Raw genomic sequence first — 23,963 nt, forward strand, 5'->3', positions numbered from 1 at the left:
TTTCCCAGTTGCTTCATACTACAATTTCTTCTTGCAACTGTGCTCCTAGTGTGTCAGGAAGAGTGTGCTCATCCAGGGAAAGAGTTTGATTATTTCTATATCCCAGTTGCTGGCACATAATATCCACTTAGTAAAAAAATAGTAGAACAAAGAGACCCTGACATTTGTTATGCAGCCTTGGACAAGTCACTTTGCTTCTTCATGTCTCTGATTCTTCCTTTGACATACAGGTGTGATGTTAAATCTTGCCTCTTTAGTTTGTGGTACAAAAAGACCATCCAATTAGTATGTAACAGGCATTGAAGATTCAAAGTTGAGTAAAACAAGGCTTGTGACAACATACTAGTTACTTGATACAGGAGTCATTTAGACAGCACTGTATGATCACTATAGTGTATATTTGAGATTAGCAAAGTTTACAACACCACATTGTCTTCTTCCCCAAAGCCTTTGAGGTACACAGCTTCTATGTCTCAAATGGGCAAAGCAGGGCTTCTAACAAGTTGTTTGATTTGTCAGAGTTCTAGCCATGAGCCATGGTATGTATAGTGCAATGGAAAATTGGGCCTTTTGCGTTTTTTTTTTTTCTGGGTTTCACTTTGGAGACTTGATATCAGATTAAGATAAGTGTCTGGCCATTGTTGAAATGTATATAGAGTGCTCTATCACATGTGGAACCTATTCCTTGTCAAATACTAAAAAATAAAATGTTATTACCTAATCCTTTCTCCATTAACCATGTTAGCCAACCTTTCAAAGGGGAGCCTCATTTGCTCTACTGGAAAGTGTATACTTTGGAACTGGCCACTATTCACTTACATCTAAAAATGAGGCTGTGTGTAAGCAACCTCACCTCTCATGATCTTAATCATCGTATTTGTCCAGTAGGGATCTGATTCCCTGCTTTATCTCTCTCTTTCTCTGGGAGGAATCAGAGGAGTCCAGACATAAGGAGGCCTTCTTTATGGATGATCAGACCAATCTTAAATGTGTGTATACGTGTTTAATTTTTTTGTTAAAGGAGAAGGTGTAAAGTTCAGGTGCTTAGGATTGGGGTCACTCATAAAAGCCTTGGTAATACTTTTGGAGGAGGTGCTCATCCCTAGCTGACGATTGGGTGAAAGATTAGTACAGTTGTATAATGGTGTGTAGGTGTCCTTATCTTGGCAAAAGCAAGAACATAAAAATAGATTAATATCTTTCAAGTGTTAATGAAAACAATAACAATGGAAGGTGTGCTGTGAGCTTGGCACACTTTATAGGTCTAACTAATTTTGAGATGTGAAAGAGCTTTCTCAAAAGTTTCTTGCTGAAGATATACTTTCAGGAAATTATAACCCTTTCAACTGCAAACTCCCTACCATAATCAAATGCATCAGTGGTAACATCAACTCAGTGAGCTGTTTCATGAAATCTCACATTTTTAAATACACAGAATCAATTGTAATTGAAAATGCAAAAACTATGCAGTTCCATGTGGATCAGCCAGCAGGGTGGTACACTTTGCTGGCAATTCAAGATAAGCAGATCTTGCCACAGAATCAATAAAGAAGACCTGGGGGAAGAGGTTCACCTTTGAGAAGTAATTTTGTTTTCCCTGAAACACCTTTTAGTGACCCCAGAGATACACTCCTAAAACCAGTAGTGAAAGGGAATGTAACTAGGCATCTGATTGCTTGAGGCCTACCCCTAGTTACTGGAAAGACCTTAGAACTCCTTTCTAAGCTGTAGCTTACTGTTCCTTGGTCAACATGAACTATTTATATTTATTTATATTTATTCAAATTAATTGAGTTAATTTACTAAATTAAATTTAAATTAAGTTATTTTTAACTGACAAAGAAAAACTGTGTGTGTTTTTTAAAAATATTTATTTTTTAGTTGTAGTTTTCAATACCTTTTTTTAAAATTTATTTTTATGTGGTGCTGAGGATCGAACCCAGGGCCTCGCACGTGCTAGGCAAGTGCTCTACTGCTGAGCCACAACCCCAGTCCCCAAACTGTATATGTTTATAGAGTAATGTGATATGTGATGTTTGCCTATGTGTTTTCATTATGGAGTGATTAGATCAAGTTAATTAATATATCCATCATCTCATGTCCTTATGCTTTTTATGCTAACAACATTTAAAATCTTAGCAATATGCAAGTATACAGTATATTATCATTAACTATGGTCTCTATATGATATAGTAGATCTCCAGAATTTATTGTGACTAACTGTAACTTTTTGCCCTTTGAACAACATCTCCCCATCCCCCTTTTCCTCCTGTTACATATTTTAAATGATCTGACTAATGATGTGCCTTAATTAGGAAAAAAACACCTATTTTTAAAAAATAAAATATCAGTATATAACAATTACACCTAATAACAGGATTCATTGTGATATATTCATACATGCACAAAATATAATTTGGTCAATTTCATTCTCCAATATTTCCCCATTCCCTTCACTCTTTCTTCCCCCTTCATCTACTCTACTTATTACCCTCCTATTTTCATGAGATACCCCCTTTTATTGACCTTTTTTCTCTCCCGCTTCCACATATGAGAGAAAACAAATCTTTCTGAGTGTGACTTATTTTGCTTAACTGGTTTCTAGTTCTATCCATTTTTCCTGCAAAGGCCATAATTTTATTCTTGCATATGGCTGAGTAAAACTCCATTATATATACCACATTTCCTTTATCTATTGAAAAACACCTAAGCTGGTTCTGTAACTTAGCTGTTATGCTGTGCTTCTGTAAACATGAGTGTGTTTGTATGACTATAGCATGATGACTTTAATTCATTTGGCTAAATACTGAGGACTGATATAGCTGTGTCATATGGTGGTTCCATTCCTTGTCTTTTGAGGAACCTCCATACTGATTTCCATAATGATTGTACTAATTTACGATCCCACCACCAACAGTGTATAAGTGATCTGTTTTCCTACATCCTCATTAACATTTATTGTTATTTGTATTCTTGATGACTGACATTCTAACTGGAGCGAAATGAAGTCTCAGTGTGGTTTCAATTTGGATATCCCTAATTGTTAAATATGTTGAACATTTTTTTCATATATTTATTGGCCATTTGTAATTCTTCCTTTGAGAAATGTCTTTTTATATCACTTTACTATTTATTGAATGGGTTATTTGATTTTTAATGTTGAGTATTTTGAGTTCTTTATATATTCTAGATATTAATCTTCTTTGAGAAGCCTACTTGGCAAAGATTTTCTCCCATTCTGTAGGCTCTTTCTTCATGCTTTTAATAGCTTGTTGTGAAGAAGCTTATTAATTTGATGCCATATCATTTATTAACTCTTGGTTTTATGCCTGGAGCTTTAGGAATCTTATTGAAGAAGTCAGTGCCCATACCAATATGTTGGAGTGTTGAGGTTATGTTTTCTTTCAGCAGTTGCATAGTTTCTGGTGTAATTCCTAGGTATTTGATCCACTTTGAGTTGATGTTTGTGCAGAGGAGAGATAGGGATCTAGTTTCAGTCTCTACATATGGATATCCAGTTTTCCAAGTATCATTTGTTTAAAAAGGCTGTCATTTTTTCCAACATATGAAAAATCACCTAAATTTTAAAAGAACTCATTGAGTATTTTAAAGACAGACTAATTAGAATTCTGCTTTAAACAGTTGTCACGTTGTTACTTTGGGGCAAGTTTTGATGAATACATAAGTAGTATTTGTCATGAATGTTATCAACTGGATACAAATGCACAACTCAAAAACACTTGGAAATAGTCTATCTCTTAAGTAGGTTAAACATCCCCTCTAAATCTTGTGTGCATTTTTAATGTACTTACCTTCTCCTTTTAAAGTAGCACTGGGTAAAATTCAATCTGTGTCAGTGCTTGTCTGAATAATACTTACAAATTCTGCTTCAGTAGTGCCACTGTGAATGAAGCTGTGAAGTATCTCCTTGCATTACAGCTCTTCATACATCAAAGACTCTTTTTGAACTAGGTAATTATAGAAGGAAAAAATACATGTTTTAGTGCTACCTGAGTGTTCTTATTAATATTACCTTTGAAATGACTAATTATGTTACCCATAAAGATGGGGGGAGAAGTATTATGTAACTTACTCATTAAAAAAAAAGACTTTCACAAACTTTGATCCCCTCCACCCCTCTCCAAAGCCCTTCTTTATTTCCATCATTACATTGATTTTTATGTTTAATGTTTATAAATGAAAATGTTTGATGAATCCAACACATGCTGACTCCCTCCTGCTTCACAAAATTTATCATCTCTGTTGCTGGGGCTTTGAGCATGTCATTTAATTATCCTTGCTCTTAGGGTAAAGTATTGTTGGCCATGTGCCCTAAGACTCAAGCAAGATTTGAACAGCACCTCTTTTAAAATGAGTGTTTGAAAGCACTGAGAAGGTTCCCCTGCTGATAACAGGATGGGAGCCTGAGGGGCTTTTCCTGTTTGGAGACTTCAACTCACAAATAGACTGTGTGTACTGCCTGGTGGAACCGAGCTACCAATCACATCATATCTTTCTCTGTGAATGGGAAAGAATTCTGCTTAGCCACCTCATCTTTGCATGGAAAAATCAACTGCTTGTGCATAATCTTGTCACTAACTATTAGGCTGCATCAAGAGAAGATGAGTATCAGAGTATCCAGATTGAAGGCAATGATAGTGCCACCCTCCCTGGAGCTAGAGGATCACATCTAGAACAAAAGACTGAGTTAAAAGAGCCCCAGGCAATCAGGAGGGCCCGCTGGGAGCACCTAAAATAGTGACAGAATGCATAAATGGAACATTGGAAGAAAAATTGAAGGTTCCCAATAAATGAAGGAGCAAGCTGAGGATATCTTGCCCTGGAGAAGAGATAATACCAGTGGATAGGACTGCTGCTTTCCAAAGCTGAAGGCCTGTCATACCAAAGAAGGAGGAAATATGTTCTGTATGGCTCCAAATTACAATGTATAGGTAGAAGTTCCCAGAGAACAGGTTTTAGCTGCAGCCAGGAAGAATAGTGTGATCTAGCTGACTCAGCATGGAATAAGCTGCTTCAAGCAGCAATGAGTCTCCTGTCATTGGCAGTGTGCAAGCAGATGCTGGATGGTCCTTTGCATTGCAGATAGGCTTAGTGAACTGGAGTGGGGCAGTTAATTAAACTGGATAACTTTAAGTTCCCTTAAAAAACAGGTCAATTAAGTCCGTCCTCTTAGTAGTTGTAAGGGGCCTACTATATTTAGTGCCAAGAAGGGGTTTGATTGTCTAAGTACTCAGAAATAAAGTTGCTCTATTTTTCCTTATCAGGAGATGACCCATTCCTGGCCTACTCCTCTCACTGCCATGCATACTCCTGGAAACTCTGAGCAGAACACATTTTCCATCCCAGGACAGGTCAGTTCTCTTCCTCCATTCTCCTTATATTCATTTTGACAAAATCTTCTGATCAGATTCTTAAGGATAAAAGACCCTGGTCTTCTAGTGCCATAAAACCTAGATTCTGTCTTGCCTCTCCCCTCAAGATGGTAATATAAATATAATTTTTATTGAAAGAGCATCTTGAAGACAGGCTTCACTCAGATTCTGGCATGCATATCCTACTACCTGTGCATTGCCACTGCCCACATGACTGTGCCCAGAACTGATGAATCAGAGGAGCATATGCTTATCCCTCAAGGAGGACCGAATGGATGATGAACCAACAAATTCAAAAATTTTAGATTTGAGAAAACCTATTATTTTCACTCTGATAGATCAGTTTTCATTTTTGTATATCACCTTCAAGTCCTTACTCTCAAGCAGACAGATCTTTATCAAGCAGCCTGTCACATAGACAGAACTTTGTCTTCTACAGTTCTGTTGTCAAATTTTGAATATATTTTCCTCCCCCTGCTTCCAATAACAATCTATCACCATCAGTTTTTTAAGTGCCTAAATACATGTGGCTATCATACTTCAAAATACTTTAAAAGAATAATATACTTTAAAAGAAAAAAATGCCTTATTGCCTTTCTTCCTTTTGCCTATTTATTCAGAAATCGTTACCGAGGGCATATGATATTCTAAAAGTTAGGAATGAAGAAAAGCCATGCACATGTTTTTTTCAGGTAAACAGCAAAGCAATGTACATAGTAGAGGTTTTCATAGAGAATATGAAGCTTAAAGAAGTATACAACCCTCCTGGGACTTAAAGGGGGTGCTCATATCGGAGGTGGCAGTACTTAGAGGACAAGGAATATTCTTTCAGGTACAAAAGGGCCCAGCAGCATTAGCAATGGTATAGAAAGATGAGGAATCATGGTGTGACACATGTGGGTATGAGTTTTTAGGATTAGCTAGTGGAGAGAGATGAACCCTGGGCAAGTGAGTGCCTTGCTGTGAAAGACCTTGGAAATCATGCTAGGAATTTGAGCTTTACTTGTAAAAGGAGAAATAAATAATCAGATCCTTTAGCTTTTTGGGCTATGATTTTGACAATAATTCTGATCGAAACTGTGTTTAATTTCCCCCTCTTTCCTTCAAAAAGAGTCAGGTCTAAGTGAGTGGCAACCCTACCATCCCAGTCTGAGTGTGTGTCATTCCTTCCCGAAGCTTTACTCTCCCTCCTTTGCTGCCCTGGACTTGATATCTTTCTCCTAAGCATCTTCTGCACAGAGAACATTCCATCCATTTCGGAATGGAATACACCACTTGGACAGCAATTGCATTGTTTTCATCTGGGTTTTCCAATTTTGGAGATAATTTGTACAAGCTGCAATTTTGACATTTACAAGTATATACAAAAGAACTGGCTGTTTAAATGGGCTTTTTGTAGCATGTGAATGATTTGGAATCAGGCACGACTTGCATTTTCTGCCAATTACTTGTGCTACCATCAACTTCACATTAAAGATAGAAGCAAGTTGGATAAAAGGGTAAAACCAGGATGGCCACATATGCACTCTTTTGTTTCATTTGATTCCTGTCACAGTGTTGATTTGAAGGAAAAGTACATCCTACATAATAACATCAGAAACATAATATTATATGCCTCACCTCATTCTAAGTATTTACTATATAGCAAATAATTAAATCCTCACTACAACTCACAGAAATTAAAACCTTTCTCATCCCTAGTTCATAGAGGAGGAAATTGAGGCATATAGTAGTTGAATTTTCTGCTTGAGGTCACTCAGTTAATAAATGAAGGCATCAGTATTTAGATCAAAGTGTTCTGACACCAAGGGTCATACTGTTTCTCAGTGTGTTCTTTCTCACACAGATTTAAAGATGCCCCAGTTCAAATTACATCTTCCAAAACATGACAATCTCCAGAAAATGGGTGGAATAGGTGATTGCCCATTCTTCTATCCTTGGACCAGAACTGGGAGATACCACCCTCCTGGGTAGCATCATTTTTCTTATATCCATGACAGAGTTTGCCTAGCAAAATGCTGCCATTAGAATAGAAATCTTAGATATTTTTAATCCTGGTTCTGCCATTTGCTGGCTATGTGCTCCTGTTCAAATTCCTCTTAGCCTCAGCTTCCCCATCTGCACTTGAGGTGGTGTATGTGTTTGGCGACCATAAAATCTCAGTAGACTTTTAGGTCAAATAGTCTATGATTGTGTAAACTTATAAAAAAAATACAGCTGAAAATTTCTCAATTTAAGTTTTTTTCTTACCAATCGCAAATTTTAAATGCCATGTTTTGGGCCAAACATGGTGGCACACACCTGTTATCCTAGTGATTTGGAAGGCTAGGATAGGATGATCACAAGTTTGAGGCCAGCCTCAGCAACTTAGTGAGGTGCACTAAGCAACTTATGCAAGACTCTGTTTTTATTTATTTATTTTTAATTTTTTTTTAGTTCTTGATGGACCTTGATTTTATTTATTTATATGTGGTGCTGAGAATCGAACTCTGCATCACACATGCCAGGCAAGAGCTCTACCACTGAGCCACAACCCCAGCCCAAAGACTCTGTTTTTAAATTTAAAAAAAAAAATAAAAATAAAAAGGTATGGGGATGTTGCTCAGTAGTTAAGCACTTCTGGGTTCAATCCACAGTGCCCCCTCCCAACAAAAAAAAAGCAGTCCATGTTTCCTCACAGAGAATGGAAACCCTCAGAAAGAAGGGAGTAAATATATGCTTATCAGAATTAAATGGAGCAATATGTTTTATCCTCTGTAGGTAAAGGTAGGCCAACTATATAATCTATACCTTTTTATAACATTTTTAAATGGTTAAATTTTTCAACATAAAAATTATATTATTGTTATTGTGAATAATATGAATATTAATGTGATATTCAAATTTCAGAATCTATAAATCAAACTCTCTTGGAACCAGGTCACACCCATTCACACTATGATGCAGAGTTGAATAACTACGAAAGAGACCATATGTTTTCCAAATCCTAAATTATTTATTATCTGGCCCTTAGCAGGAAGAGTTAGCTGACCCCTGCTCTATAATCTAGATCCTATAGGAGTCTCCAATTGTAGAACTATCATAAAGGCTATTATTTCAATGTGTCTCACTTAAGTTTGTGAAAGCAATTTGGCATCATTATATTCTAGCATCTATGACAAATGTATGAAAGAAATGCACAACTCAAAGTCAAGTGTCTGCCATTTATTTATTTATTTATTTATTTATTTATTTATTTATTTATTTATTTATACATACATACAAGGGGTTGAACCCAGGAGAGCTTAACCACTGAGGCACATCTACAGGTCCCTGCCGCCCTTTTTGAGACAGGATACATTAAGTTCCTTAGGGCCTTACTAAGTTGCTGAGGCTGACTTAGAACTTGCAATCCTTCTGTCTCAGCCTCTCAAGCCACTGGGACTACAGACACCCAACTAGAGTCAAGTACTTGTTTAAAATTTGTACTTTATCAATTAATAATTACTATATAAATAATGAAGCATCTTTCACTGACCAGGCAGTCTACTTCCAGTTAAGTTTGGGTATGTACTTAGTGACTTTGGTGATATACAAATGTGCTTCATTTGTTCAGATTTCCAGTTTATAAAATGTCTTATTCAGCTCAACAGATAAAACTATATCATGAATATGTAATGTCAATTAGTTAAATTCAGTAAGTAACATAATCTTCCTGTTTGCTTCATGCATCACTCCCTTTATGCCCTGAAATAACTGATTGTTTGGGACTAAGATGTAAAATACTTGGGTGATTTTGAAAATCAGGTTTATAAGAGCACTGGCAAAGGCTGTGTTTTACTCACTGATCAGATTGGTTTGATTGATTTGAAACTTATTCAATTTCCAAAAGTTTTACAAGTCCAAACCTGCCCTGTACTTTTATAATGAAATCCCTAAGAAAAATAGCAGATAGAAATATTGCTTTATAGTAGATACAAATGATCAAATCTAACTTATTTTTCACTATGAAAAAACTAGACATTCTGAATAACTGAAATTCCTGAATAACTGAAAGTTATCATTCTGTAGTGACTAGGTAATAGAAATTTTTTTGAAGTGTAATGTTTTCCAGACTTCTTTTAAAGATTTTGCTGAACATGCATTAGTCATTCTTGATAACTTAAATATTATCATGAGCATCAGTTAGTGTACTGTGCAGTAATATTATACTATGTTCTATTTGTGCTCTTGGAGCTGTTAATATAGGTAAGAAGGGCCAGAGTGTCTGCTTTTCAAGTTCTGAGTTTGCTGTCATTTTCTGTGGATTTCTGTGCTGTCAATTTTTACAACTCAATGTTTCTTTCAATGGCTGGACATTGTTCAAAAGTATTTCCCCTTCCTTTCCATCTGTGATTGCTAAGGGGTAGGAATCAAGAGGTCAGAGTTTTTAGAACCTATTATCAAAAGGCAGTTCTCTATCAGTGAGGGTTCAGAAGCCTTTGGATAAGAAACCCCATGGGCTTCACCATAGCTGTCTAGCTAAGAGGGCTTTCCCACCCCTTCTTGAGTTGATTGGAGTCTTCTGGAATGGGGATCCTCCCAAAAGACAAATATCTCAAGCAATGAAGTCATGCTGAAGAAATTGGAAACTTCACTTTCAGCTAAAGCATGGTGGTATAGTTCTTGCTTACTTGTTTTAAAGATAAATTATGCTTTGGTCTTGTTTTCCTCTATAGAGTGGTGAGAGTAAGCTTAATGAATAGATTACTTGCAGCAGTGATCAATAACTAATTCTTATATTTACTTGAATTCATTGTCTCCAGTTTTAGAATGCTTGCTTTGCAGTCTGTTCTAATTCTCTCTTCTATCTGCATAGTACTATGTGTGACGTGAACATCACTGTAGTGTTTCTGCCTGCCAGTTGTCAGGATCCACATGGGTGTGCCAGCAAGCCCCATGTGTGCAAGTCTGAATTTCTCAAAACAGTAAACGAATTGGGTGAACAGTGACTTTTAAATTAAATTTAAATCCTTTTGAATAATGTACCCTACAAACATATTAAAAATTGGTTCCTATACTTCAACAGATTTGTGAGTGAGTTTTAAGAACCCTTCTCTGGCACAAAATAAAGTACAGCTATTGCATATGAGTCATTGTGAAGGTAAAAAGTTGGAGTGGTTTCTAGAAAAGGGGAAATTTAGCATATATATAAATTAAAGTCTTATTTATAATTTTACCAAAGCCATGATCATTTGTTTGTTTGAATCAAGTCCCCTTTACTTCCTTGGAAATGTGATTGATTGCTTAGTTAAGTAAGAAATTATGCACTTCAATTTCACACATATGGATCATTTGTTTCTATGTCGCACACATTTCCAAATAGATACCAGTCTTACTTATAAATCTGATAAAATGAGAATTAGGATCGTGTGGCAGCAGGTATGGCTAGAAAATGCTTGTCCTTCAAATAGAGCTACTGACTGAAGCCTAATTAATGTAATTGCTAATGGTTTCCCATTTGCAAGCATTAGTCAACTTTATATCTTCAGCCATAAAAGAATATACCTTTTGTTCCCTTGTAATATTTAACTAATGTTTGTATTATGTGTTCTTCCTTATAGGAATCTCAACATTTGACCCCAGGATTTACATTACAAAGTAAGTGTTTTTGAAGATTCCTTGTTAGTCCAAGCATCCATGTCCTCTTTTCCATTGCTTCTCACTGTTTCCTAGTCAATATCATTAAAACATGGTAGAAAAATGACAGTTATGTTGCAATATTTTTCATCTGTTATCCATGAAAGGAAACTTGGAGGACTGCATGTTTGAAAACTAATTTCATTCAGAATTATTGTTTGACAGTAGAAACATGAATAGTAATTTTTGGTGTTCTTTATTTCAGAGTGGAGTGACCCAACCAGCAGAGCTTCTACAAAGTCAGTATCATTCACATCGTGAGTACTTGGATTTCTAAGCCAGGCTTCTGGGGGGCGCGGGTATTTGTCAAAGGAATAGTACCTCAATTCTGAGCTTATTCTTTTTGTTCTTTCTTGCTCCTTCAAACTATGAATCCTGATTCATAGTAAGATGTGCTTTCATCAGGGGATATAATTACATCTCCCATTGTCTTTGCCTGTTTGGGCTGCTATAACAAAAATCCATGTGCTAGGTATCTTATAAGCAACAGAAGTATATTTCTCACAGTTCTAGAGTCTGAGAAGTCAGATATCAAGGCACTAGTAGAACTGATGTCTGGTAAGGACCCAGTTCCTCATAGACAGTCACCTTCTCTACCTCACATGGTAGAAGGGACAAGATGTCTCTTTGAGCACTCCTTTATAAAGGCACTCATCCCACTCATTAAGGCTCTATTCTCATAACCTATCACCCTGGGGGTGAGGATCCAATGGGAATTTTAGGAGGATACAAACATTTGGACTATAGCAAGTAGCACTAATCTATGTGGACACCATTAGGCTCTCTAATTATGTAGATACATGTTGGGTCAATACATGAGATATGGAAACAACTCTGATTTCAGTGAAAAAAATCTGTAGATGTCTATTTCCCACATTTTCACTACTTGTTCAAGTATTACACACCTTTAACTACAAACATCATCATACATAGTAGTCAGCTAGTGCTAGCTAGGGTGGGCAAGGAACACATCTGAGCAACCATGATTGAATGTAAACTGTTGAATGGCTTACTGTGGTCAGTCTGTCCAAGACCCTAGTATTTGCAGGTCATCTAACATCTGTATACTAAACACAAACAGGACTACCCAGGAAGGGATAGAGTATGAGATTACATGGTGCTCATTTGAAGTTCAGAAGCCAGGGTCCTACAATTCACTCAGGACAGTCTTCATTTTTTATTAATGTTAATTGAAGGAGGAGTTTGTAGAAACCAATTTCCTCAGATTAACTGTTGTATATTTTTTTAATATCCATTTGTCCAAGAATGTATCAAGGGAGAAGCTCTCTCACAACTTCTTTCATTCCTAATAATAGAAATTAGAAGTAGAATTTCTGTGTGAGAAATAGTACATACTTGAAATTTTTCAAAATGAAATAATTTATGACATTCAAGTGGTCTAATGGCATACTTGAAGCAAATTGCTCACCTTTTGGAAGATCACAAATAATTGCATAAAACAACTGGGAATGATTGCCAAATAGACTGAGGCTCTGAGAAAGTCAATCGCATTGGCACTACACATTCTTGCTGCAGTGTAGTGGCAAAGCCTGGAAGTCCTGACCCTATCACCAATCATCTTATTCGGTTTTCTAGCCTGATCTGTGCCTTGTAATTCAAAGTTCAACTTCAATAACCAAAAGTCCTCAATTGAAAAACGAAACAAGAAAATATAACAAGAGAGATAACAAAACCATAATCTTAATTTAAGTATCAAACTTTATGGAAACACAGAAATCAAAATCATCTTTATATTGTGAAATTCAGCTTTTCCATGAATCATCTAAATAAATTCCCTTTGTTATTCTAGTAATCAATATATCTTTTTCTCCCTGGTTCTACTCCTACCCCACTTTACCCCCCATTAAAAAACTCAATAAAACACATGCAGATTTAGGAAATCAATGCAGGTTTACAAACATGAAAAATATAAAAGCATATTTTTCAATGTACAATTATTTTACTCCCAGAGCTTAAGTGTTAGTCTCCTGCTAGAGAAATGCTATTTTCTATATATACCATAGAATGAAATATTCCAGTAGTTTCTAACTAATGGAAATGAACTTTTCAATGGAGGTTTATAGTTAAGGGCTGCATTTCAGAAAACACCTCCTTATAGCATGGTGGTATATAGTATAGTCAATAAGATTAAAATTCTCTATATGAAGCTTTGGTAAAATTAGAAGACACCAAGTTTATTTTATAAATGAGCTACTCCTTTTTTTTTTGGCTACTTGATTTAAAGCTTAGACACTGCCCATCAAATTTTACCTGGAATAAATTCCCTTCTGGTTGTAGTAGGATAAAATTTTAATACAGCATAAGTCAGACTTGTGATAGATTTGTTTTCATTTTTAATTTCCAAATTATTAAGAACTACTATTATTCCCCCATATCTTACCACAGTGTACTTTTAAGCCAACTTCTAGGATTTTCCATTTGTCAGGGTAATCCTCCAGGCTATTAAGAATATTCTGAGTATAGACAGACTTCTGGTGCCTGGAGTTTGGAGGGAAGTAGTCCCCAAGTCAGTGGGGCCACTGGAATGATGCCCACCCAAGGTCAGCAAATGTGCTGGACATGCTCCCCATCACTTAGTGCCAGTGCAGAGAGATTAAAGTCTTGTAAAACAATCCCTTAATTGCTGAGACACTTCTTCCTTTTTGCTTGTTTTCTTTGGTTGACAAAACGCAGATCTTCCATTGGAGTGTGGATTGTTTATAAGGACTATGTGCATGGCCCCCAGGTCTGAAAATACTGACCCTGGGTGCCTTAGTGCAGGTTTGCAACTAGCCAGGCTCCCTTTTTGTTCTTGACATTTGCTGCTCTCTCTGGGCCTGACCCCAGTGCATGATTGGCCTTTTGGAGACTGGATATTTTCCCACCCAGTCACTGCACTTTGTTAACATACAGTGCTTTTCACCGGGTGTTGTCAATGGGGTGATATTCTATATGCTCCATCTGGAACCCAGAATGCCTGTGAAGCAAGAGCATTAGACTGGGGGAGTTTAGAGACCTGTGTCTGAGCCTCTGCTCCCTAGAAATTTTTGTATTGGGAGAAACCAATGACATAGGATACAGAGGATGCAAGTTTAGATCAGCAGAATGTATCTTTAAAGCATACAGACAGAATCCCTCAAGGGAAATTGTACAAATTAATGAGCTCAGTGTATACACATATGGATATGTACACAAACACTTCTTGAATTCTATGTAAGCATACTCTTTAGAAGGTAAAACTTGCAAAATAAGAGTACATTTAACTTTAATCCTTAGTAATTTCTAAAGGAGAGAAGACCCAGCAGTTGGTGTCCCCCAACCCACCCACCTTTAGCCTCTATTATTCTGAGCTGTTTTACAGTCTTTGAAAAATCCTTTCCCAGATCTTCTGAATCCAGTGAGGTTTATTGCCTCCTCCAAAAATGGTCTGTGCCCTCAAAAGGAGGGTGAGACATGAGCTTAAGAAGGTCAAATTGTATTTCTTGGGATGACAGAATGGTGTATTTTTATAGTGGTATCATGTCAATTCTGTGACTAAGAGATACACTATTTTCAGTTTCCAGATTCAGGTTCTCAAATACTTACTAGACACTGTGTTAATTTATACTTTATTTCCTTTTTTGTGGGAAGGAGGGTATTGGGGATTTAATCCAAGAATGCATTGCCACTCACTTATATATCCTGTCTCTTTTTTCGTTTCATTTTGTTTTGTTTTAATTTCAAGACAGTGTCTCACTAAATTGCTGAGGTTAGTCTCAAACATATGATCTTCCTGCCCTCAGCCACCTGAGACCATTAAGGAGTAATGGAGGAGGGGAAAAAAAGAATTTGGATTTTTTTTTTGGCTGAGTTAGATTGCTTCATCTAATTTATTGTAATGCCTTGTCAATTACTTGTCAATACCTTACAAAAGGTATGACTGTTTATTCTTTTATGAGCCATCATAAATTGAAAGAAATAAATGTATTCTGTTTCCCTGAGAAGAATTTTCAGCTTTCATGAACTCGTAGGTGTCTACCAAACAGCCTTTGACTTCAGTTAGTTTTGTGAGTTGTTGAGAAGATGGCAGCTTTAAATATCTGATACTTTTGTTAAACTTGGTTGTTAACATTTGTACTCTATCTAAATGGAAAAAATCCAGACCCCCCACCTTTCAACCAAGCAGATGTTGTATTATAAGACATACTATACAGAATGTCCAGATAGTTTCTATGAAAGCCCCCAAATAAAGACAAATATGACCATATGTCATTTTTTCTTCATCATAAATCTACTTCTTGGGCTGGGGATGTGGCTCAAGTGGTAGTGCGCTCGCCTGGCATGCGTGCGGCCTGGGTTCGATCCTCAGCACCACATACAAACAAAGATGTTGTGTCTGCCAAAAACTAAAAAAAAATAAATATTAAAATTCTCTCTCTCTCTCTCTCTTTAAAAAAATTAAAAAAAATAAATCTACTTCTTGCACTTATAGTATTAGCTACATATTTGAAAACATCACAACCATGGATGTAGAGAGTTGATAAAAGACCACATGGAGACATACTGGTTGTAACCAGCCTCAATTTACCTGTGGGTGTTTGACAAGCATTTCACATGAACAAATGATTGAATGTAACTATATGTAGGAGGAAAGGAAATTACAACATCTAAGAAATGGCAGAAGTCTCAAACAATTATCATCGTGTCTAGGCACATGTTCTAGGCTCCATCCCAGGCTCTAGTGTGTGTGTGTGTGTGTGTGTGTGTGTGTGTGTGTGTGTGTGTGTCTATATATATATATATCACCCTATCAAGCTTATCAGCCATCCTGGAGGTGCTGCACTTTATTCCAATTCTATAGATGAGAAAATCAAACCTACAGTGTATCCCTTCCCCTAATGTGTGCACAATCCAAATACACGATGAACTAATCATGTATACTGATCTCGAATGAATATTTTGGCTACAAACATGCAGAAGAACCATCAAAGTAACACCATTCTTTGGTGGGAAAGTTTGAACGTGGGCTCAGGACCATATAGATCCAAAGTCCCTGCTCTTCCTTCTATGCTGTGCTTCCACATGAGATCTGATGGCTTCAAGGATTTGGTACACCAAATTTAGCTTTTTGTACCTGGATACAATCTTTAAACAGACCTGTAGTGCTGCTTGGTAGAAATGATTAACAAAAGTTATTATGCCTCTATGCTTTAAAATATGCAAAACCGGATCAAAACTGTTAAAATATCATTATTTCTAAACTTTTCCCTAGTGTTATGGAGATTTAATTACCAGACAGAATATAAAGATTATGAGAATTTTTTTCACATTGCTATAACCAATATAAGCATTACATTATTTCTTCAATGAATTTTATTTTTTTACTAAAATAAAAAAATCCCCACATTCATTACAACCCTGACCATCCATCTGCCAAAACTTTCATCACTGGAAAAATTCCTTTTGAGAATTTGATTTGAGATTTAAGAACTGCTTTTCCTTATTACATAGCAACAACCCACTCTGTAGCAATTTCATATATTCTTCCCTAAGTAGATGTTTGGTCTGCTACTTAGATGCAATTTCAGGAGCAAAGTGGGTAATGCAGCAGGAAAAAAATAGCTGCTATTTTCTTAATCAGATTAATTCTTAATCAAAATACATGATTTTGTACTTGAGATTTGATAATATTGATATTAAGTTGGAAGCTTACAAAAACCAAGCTAACTCTCCAGATAAACTAGTAATCTCAGTGACTTTCACCAGTTGTAGCCATTCTGGATTTTAAACTGAGAAGTATGCCAACTCTTGCTTTAAGCCTGTCTTGTATGCCCCATGGCTCAGAGCCTGCCAACTTTTCCTAAGGACTTAATATATTTTTGGAAGTTCTCCACTGCATCAGGGACAGCCACCTGGGAGCAGAGAAAACAAAATTTGGCAGCCTATTCAAGCTGTGAATTAAAGGTAATTCACAGTTTGAAATGAATCAGCATGAGGTCCTTAAGAAGAGTAATCAGACATCAAGAGGATTTTATGTTGAGGATTGTATATTGGCTAATGTGACAACAAGCAATATTGGCATTTGGAATGTTCACATCAAGGAGTGTTGAAGCTGCCTTGGCTTGATGGGTGCCAAGATGGAGAACCAGGGCTCCTTCACAAAGGGAGCTGTAGCTTTCCACTTCTATTACACAAGATAAAAACATAAATGTGTTTACTCAGCAGAGTTGAAAGATCAGATTTAATTTTTCTGGTGTTGGTCCTGGATTCATGTCTGTCACAGGAATTGCATATTTCAGGTGGATTTTGAGACATCTCTGTAATTGGAAAGGAATGTCTTTCTCTCAGGGAAACTTTGAGTATCTCTTCTACCTGATTTGTGTCTGTTTTTACATTCATTTATATGTTCATTCATTCGTTCAAGTGTTCATTCCTTTCAACAAATATGTATTCAAACCTTCTGTGTGGAAGGCTTTTGACCACACACTAGTAACTCAGGGAAACTCTGAACATCCTTCACAGTTGGGGAAGATTGGACTTGCACCAACACTACCAGTAACTTGACTAACTCCTATATATTGAGTGTATTATATGTGCCAGGCACTCTCCATGCATTTTTTCTCTTTGCAACAGGCCTGTGGATTTATTATTATTATAGAAGCAAAACCCAAAGCTCAGAGCCATTGAATAAGTTGCTCAAATATCACAGTAGCAAAGGTTAGAGCCAGGACTAACTCCAGAGAGCGTGCTCTTCTTCCACTGAAACCATCCCATGGGCACTTTGGAGATTGCTGTACTGATTGAAGTCAGATGTGATCTTATCCAGTCAATAGGTAAAAATGCACTAATTACAATCCAGGCCCAAATGGTACCTGGCATTTAGGTTTAAATCAGAGATCTAAATATTATTATAAAGTGCTGTCTTCCATATACTGCAAATACTACAAATGCCAATGTGGATATTCCCCCACAGGCATACTCATCCTCAGCTCAGAGTCTAAAGTCAAATTGTGTCACCATGACTATGAGATGTTTCCTACAGTGAGTGCAAAGGATCCCTGTCTGCAAAGGAGTTATACCATTATGGAAAATTCACATAAGATTAATTGTGGTAACATATGGTGGGAACAATGTGTCTCTCCAGAAATCTCCGTTTTGCCATATTAAAGTGAGAAGGAGAGAAAACTAATATTTTGGTCTGTTTTTATGAGAGGTTCATCCATCACCTTTTGTGCTTACCAACTTTGATAATTAGAAGTAGCTTTATATCCTCATAGTGGAATAATTTTTAAAAAATATTCCCATCTGTCATCAACCATAGTGACATATTTTTGAGTTCTCTTCAGCATTTTGAACAGCAACTGAATGAAGCAAATAATACTGGTGTAAGGTGATGAAGTTAATAGGCAAGGTATCAAAGTTAAAATAATATCACTTATATAACTGACTGTAATGTGATAACACATACATGCATACACACATGCACACATACACTCTATATCCCAGAATATTAGGTTCCTCTAATGCTATCTGATCAAATGAGATGCATGTGCACACAGATACACTCTTTTTTAAAAGTTATTAGATTATAAAATTCTATGATCAGAGATATTTTTCCTGTGCATTGTGATTGATAACTCTGAAGTACTTTCACATGATACTTTATCCACATGTGAGCATCAGAGTGACTCTGTTAAGGGAGCCAGGTGGAAAGAAACCAGGCATAGGGAGGGGAAGATATTTGTTCAAAGTCTCCCACTTAAGGAACAACAGAGCTGGGACTACAGTCCAGGATTCTAAACTCCCATTAGAACATTCTTCCTTGTCCCCAGATTCTCCAGATGCCTACAGGGCCAGAACTCATCAATCAGAGTCCTGACGAGTCTTCCAGGCCCACAGGAAAAAAAATATAGTAGCAGTGTAGACAAGCTCTGTGGATCATTCCTATAAACTAAAAAGAAAAAAACAAAAAAATGCAACTGATACTGGAGTAGATGACAAAAAAATATCCACCCTGCTTCTAAACTATTCATTTTGTTTTTCCATCCTATCAAGAATCTCACAAACAGCCAGATCCTTTGCCACAATTATGTTATTGGGAATGTTATGTTTAAATGGTCTGCTCTTGACACCTTCTCAGCACTGCTAAAAGCCCTTCCATTTTACTGATGAGTGGGGAGCAGTGTTAGTAGAGTACCACAGATGCACACTCAATTACAGCTGTAAAATCAGTTGAAAAATCTGACACATGCCTTTCTTTGTGGTTCATCCATCTACTTTAACAATGAGAACCAAAAAAGGAAAAAAAAAGTCTCAAGCTATCTGATTGACATCTCCAAACATGTTGCCAAGCTTGGTAGAGAGGGGGTAGGATGGAGTATGGTGGGGTTGGAGTAAGCCTGCTGAAAACAAATGAAAAAAAATATTTTCTCTGTTATCTTGTGGGATCCTGACACCCATGATCTGCCAGTGCATCCCTTTAGTAAACTGTATTGTCCTTGTGTAAGTTTCCAGGGGGCCTAATAGAATGATGATAGAAATATGCCCAGGAAGGAATGGAAAGTAATGATTTATAACTGTGCCAGCTCCATTGCCTAATGTGTGGTGTTACTTGTTTCTGAAAAACATTGCCCACTTTTAAAAATATCCCAGATAGCTCCCTCAATTTTAACTATGTGGAATCTCTAAATTTTCCAAGAAAAAAATATTTTTGAAAGTACCTAATGTTCATAATATCTAGAAAGGTTCATTCTAAATCATTTCCAATAATTTCCATAGATCACATGGCAGAAGAAGAGAGAAAGTAAACTGTATGTGAGTATTTGCCTAGGTGACATAATGTCACCACTTCTAGTATCTACTATGCCAGACACTGGCAAACATCTTACAAACATCAGTTATTTCAACCTTACAACAGATCTGTGATTTTGATATTATTTTCACTATATTGACATAATTATCACCCTCACCATTACCAAGGGCTAAGAGACAGTACCATACTAACAGTTGTGGCTACAGAGTCAATGCTGTTGCTAACACTGGCAGTCAGGTCTGCCTGGTGCTCTTTCTCCTGGGCCAATTATGTTGTTTATGTAACCATGTTATATCCTTGTAGCATCCCTGAGAGGTAGATATAGTTAAGACAATTTTATGGAGAAGGGGATTTCATCTCAGAATAGTTAAATAACTTGATCAAGATCACAGAGGGTTGCTCAGAGAGCTGGAATTTCACTCTAGGATTCTTGAATTTAGAGCATAAATATCTTGTTTTATACTGTATCTACCTCGTCCGAGTAACATTTCAATTGAACTATTACTAATTGTTAAGTACAGACAACAATAACAAAATAGCAATGGTAATAATTCTTTCTAGTTCAGTGGTATTATAGGTCTTCCATACATATTGTTACATTTGGTCTCTACTCAATTTTTAGGGCCAGGAGTTATCAATGCCCTAGAGAGAACACAAATGTGGCCCCTGCTTCTGGGTGGCTCAAATCACAGTTCCCCCACTCCTCTGTCATATAACTTGATGAATTTACTTGGTGCTTTTCCTAGCTTTTGTTTCATCATTTAATAAAACAGAGATGATACATTAATCATATTTCTTAGTGAACAGTGTCAGAGATGAACTCATGAAAGGGGCTTGCAGTCAACTATTCATTGGTGTTCTCTCTGTATTAAAAATGTGGAAAGTCAAGTTCAGATAGTTTAAGTAAGGTGGCCAAGCTCACATAGCTAGTAGTGTGCCAAAGCTCAATTTTCTTCTTGACTCCTAGTTGAATTTTTTTTTTTTTTTTGCTAATATTGACCATGAAATTTTAAAAGTCTGTGTCAATGTAGTTTAAATGGAAGGATTAATTGCCAATGCTGTCAGAGGCAACAGACTTAAAATCAATAACTATCTGTGCTAATCCTCTCCTCATTAGATAGCCCCAACCTGCTTTTGAGTGTCTCACAATCTTATGAAGAATAAGTGTGTTCTCCACTCACTTACACCCAAGGAATTAGTACTTAATTCACTGATAGTTTCTGCATTTATAGGAGAATTTAAAAACTTGAGAAAAATCACATTATTTTCCCCATCCCACTGTGTTGTAGAATGGAATTTGGGGATAGGTCCCCCTCTATCTTCCCACTTTTTTGCAGCGCTTTTTCTTCTGAGATTGAAGAGGACCTAAAACTGGTGACCTGTCTCACCCTTTACTACTGGATTAAAATTCCAGGTTGCTACTATGGTAACCGTACCTTGAAAATTAGATCCTGACAGAGTCACTAAGAAATTTAGAAGTGCACTCCTGCCATGAACTTTGAAGAAAGGTTGCTTACAATTGTCAGCGACAGCCTCTTAATTGAAATAATCTGCCTGCCCGTCTGCTAGAAAGTTTGTATGTCTTGGGGAGGGGAGAGAAAAAGATTATATCCTGATGGGTTTTTAAATGTATAAAATGGCTGTGGTTTGAAGCAAAGCTGTTTTCTTCATGAAATTTAAATCAACTTTGGCTCAATTTATGCTATTCAGAAAGAACTGTGATGTTCAGTATTCACAGTGGCAAAAAGCCAAGATGCACAGCAAAGATGTAAGACAGAGAAGATAGTGCTGCGGGTCTACCTCAGACAAACCTAGTAGTTGCAAGATCCAAATGGCAGCCACTTTCAAACCAGATTGCTGTGCCCAGGACTCTGGGCAGTTGGGGAGTGCAGAGCACAGCATGACAGACTTTAAGATGAAGAAAACAGTCACTGATTTGCCTAATGGCATAAAGAGCCACAATCATATTGATACTCCCAAAGCCAGAGATATGAAACAAGTGATACAGAGTATCTTGCCTTTCAGGAAGATGAGGATTGAGGTATTGGTAATTTCAGGGATTTTTCTGTGCAGTTCTCTCTCAAGGCAAGCACATGAGGATTAGTCTGTGCTTCCACAACAAGATGGGTATTGTTGATGGTGGTTTTTTCTTCTCTTTCTTTTCTAATACACACATAATAGGATTTTAATGGCACATATAAAAAATGACTAACTCTCTGGAAGGAACAATTTCAGACCAGAGTGATGATATTACTATGAAAAAAAGTTGGCATACTATTTTACACAGAACAGATATCAAATATTAAACCAGTTGGATGATTTCAAGTAGTTAGTACTGATGGATTGGAGCCATGGGAACTCATCCTCTAGTGTTGGGAGAGTTCCTAGAGAAAGTATAGTTCTGTCTGAATATTTGGAGTGGAATTACCTCTCACCTCACTTGAGTCTCTTCATTCTGGCTTGGTTGGTCTGGATGTCAAGGACACTGTGATGATGATGACTGAATTATGATATCCCTCTGAGCACAATAAATGGCCATGAATGGCCAAAAAACACACACGGCCAGTTTCCTGCCTGTGAGTAAGGTAGATAAAAATGCAGCTCTCCTGGCATAATAGGTTCACAAATGTTTGACCTCCTGAGTCAAAGGCATGAAATTCATTCACTTTTAACCTCAGCAACTGGTGCAGGATCTCCCCATATAATAAATAACCAGAAAACATTGTACAGAGTGTGGTAGGCCATGCAAGAATGATCTGGAAGGTGTAAATTAGTCTGCAGTAACACTAATATTTCATAGATGCTATTCTTCTATTCTTTAACATCCAAACAGTTGTACAATAAGAAGAAATATATATATATATATATACATGTATATGCTATTGGAAAGAATACAATATAGAAGGAAAGGAGGAGTAGGAGGAAAATTATATAAGTGGAAGAAACGATTTATATAGAGGGGATGGAGAGAGAGAAGGGGAGGGGAGGGGAGGGGAGGGGTGAGGGGACAGTGGAGAATGGGATAGACAGCAGAATACATCAGTCACTAGAAAGGCAATTTGTAAATCAATGGAAATGTAACTGATGTGACACAGCAATCTGTATACGGGGTAAAAATGGGAGTTCATAACCCACTTGAATCAATCTGTGAAATATGGTATATTAAGAACTATGTAATGTTTTGAACAACCAACAATAAAATAGAAATTGAAGTAGATAGGCTATGAAATCAAAATGCCTGGACTCAAATCCCAGTTCCACCATTGTTTAGCCACACAATCTTGGGCAAATTATTTAGCCTCTCTGTTACTTAGTTTCCTGATGTGCAGAATAGGGATGATAAGAGTACCTTATTGTAGAATTAAATGATTGGAGTACTTACCACAGTGCCCGGTACATCAATAAACATTAATTATTGTTATTGGTTATACTTGTGATAAGTATGGGCATTCTCAGTGAGTCTTCTGTGTGAGTGCTATTTGCAATATATTCCAATCTTTAGCCATCTGAGGAAACTTTCACTGTATTCTCCGACTTGTCCCAGAGGCCCCCAATTGGAGCAGGACCTCTCTAGAATGAACAAACTTGGACTAAATTGAATATTTCTTTTGCTGACCCCCACACTCCAGTGAAAATGAAAAATGGCTTGAATATCTTAAATGCATACACTTTGAGTTCTAGACACACTCTTCTCATTCTTGGAGCTTACCATATTATCATGTCACAGTCACAATTGTACTTGTATCATGTGATTGTAAAAAAAATAAAATGCTAGGACTTATTAATTTCCAAGCACTATGCTGAATGTTTTATATCTATTACATGATAAACTAATCACAACTCCATGAGATGTAGGCACTACTTTCACCCACATTTTACAACACAAGGAATCAAAGTCCATGAATTAAAGCTAAATTCTTGTAGCAAATAATCGTGAATCTGTGACTTGAAACTACATCTGGTTGACTTCAAAAATAAATGCCTTAGCCTTGCCTTCCTGCCTGTCCATGGAATATCCAGTCATGGAATCCACCTGGACTTGTCTTGGGACATGGCAATACCCTCTAGAGATAACAGAGGGAGGACAAGATGGAGGGAACAATGGAGGACAAGAACTTGAT

At 36.8% G+C, this 23,963-nt stretch overlaps 1 protein-coding gene across 6 annotated transcripts in view; it reads left to right on the forward strand.

Annotated features, from left to right (window-relative positions):
* The window catches only part of AFF2 (ALF transcription elongation factor 2), a gene marked incomplete at both ends in the record, with an annotated part of 507,666 nt that overhangs the window by 342,314 nt on the left and 141,389 nt on the right, over nt 1-23,963 (forward strand). For 2 of the 6 annotated variants that reach the window (XM_081277976.1, XM_081277979.1), the window contains 2 exons: nt 10,976-11,012; nt 11,257-11,308. In XM_081277976.1, the coding sequence (XP_081134102.1) occupies nt 10,976-11,012; nt 11,257-11,308 (89 nt within the window). Of the gene's footprint in view, nt 1-5,285; nt 5,373-10,975; nt 11,013-11,256; nt 11,309-23,963 lie in introns of all 6 variants that reach the window. The other 4 variants (XM_081277978.1, XM_081277977.1, XM_081277974.1 and 1 more) reach the window with 3 other exon arrangements.

The sequence above is a fragment of the Spermophilus citellus genome (genome assembly GCF_964194105.1).
Source record: "Spermophilus citellus genome assembly, chromosome: X".
Taxonomy (NCBI): Eukaryota; Metazoa; Chordata; class Mammalia; order Rodentia; family Sciuridae; genus Spermophilus; species Spermophilus citellus.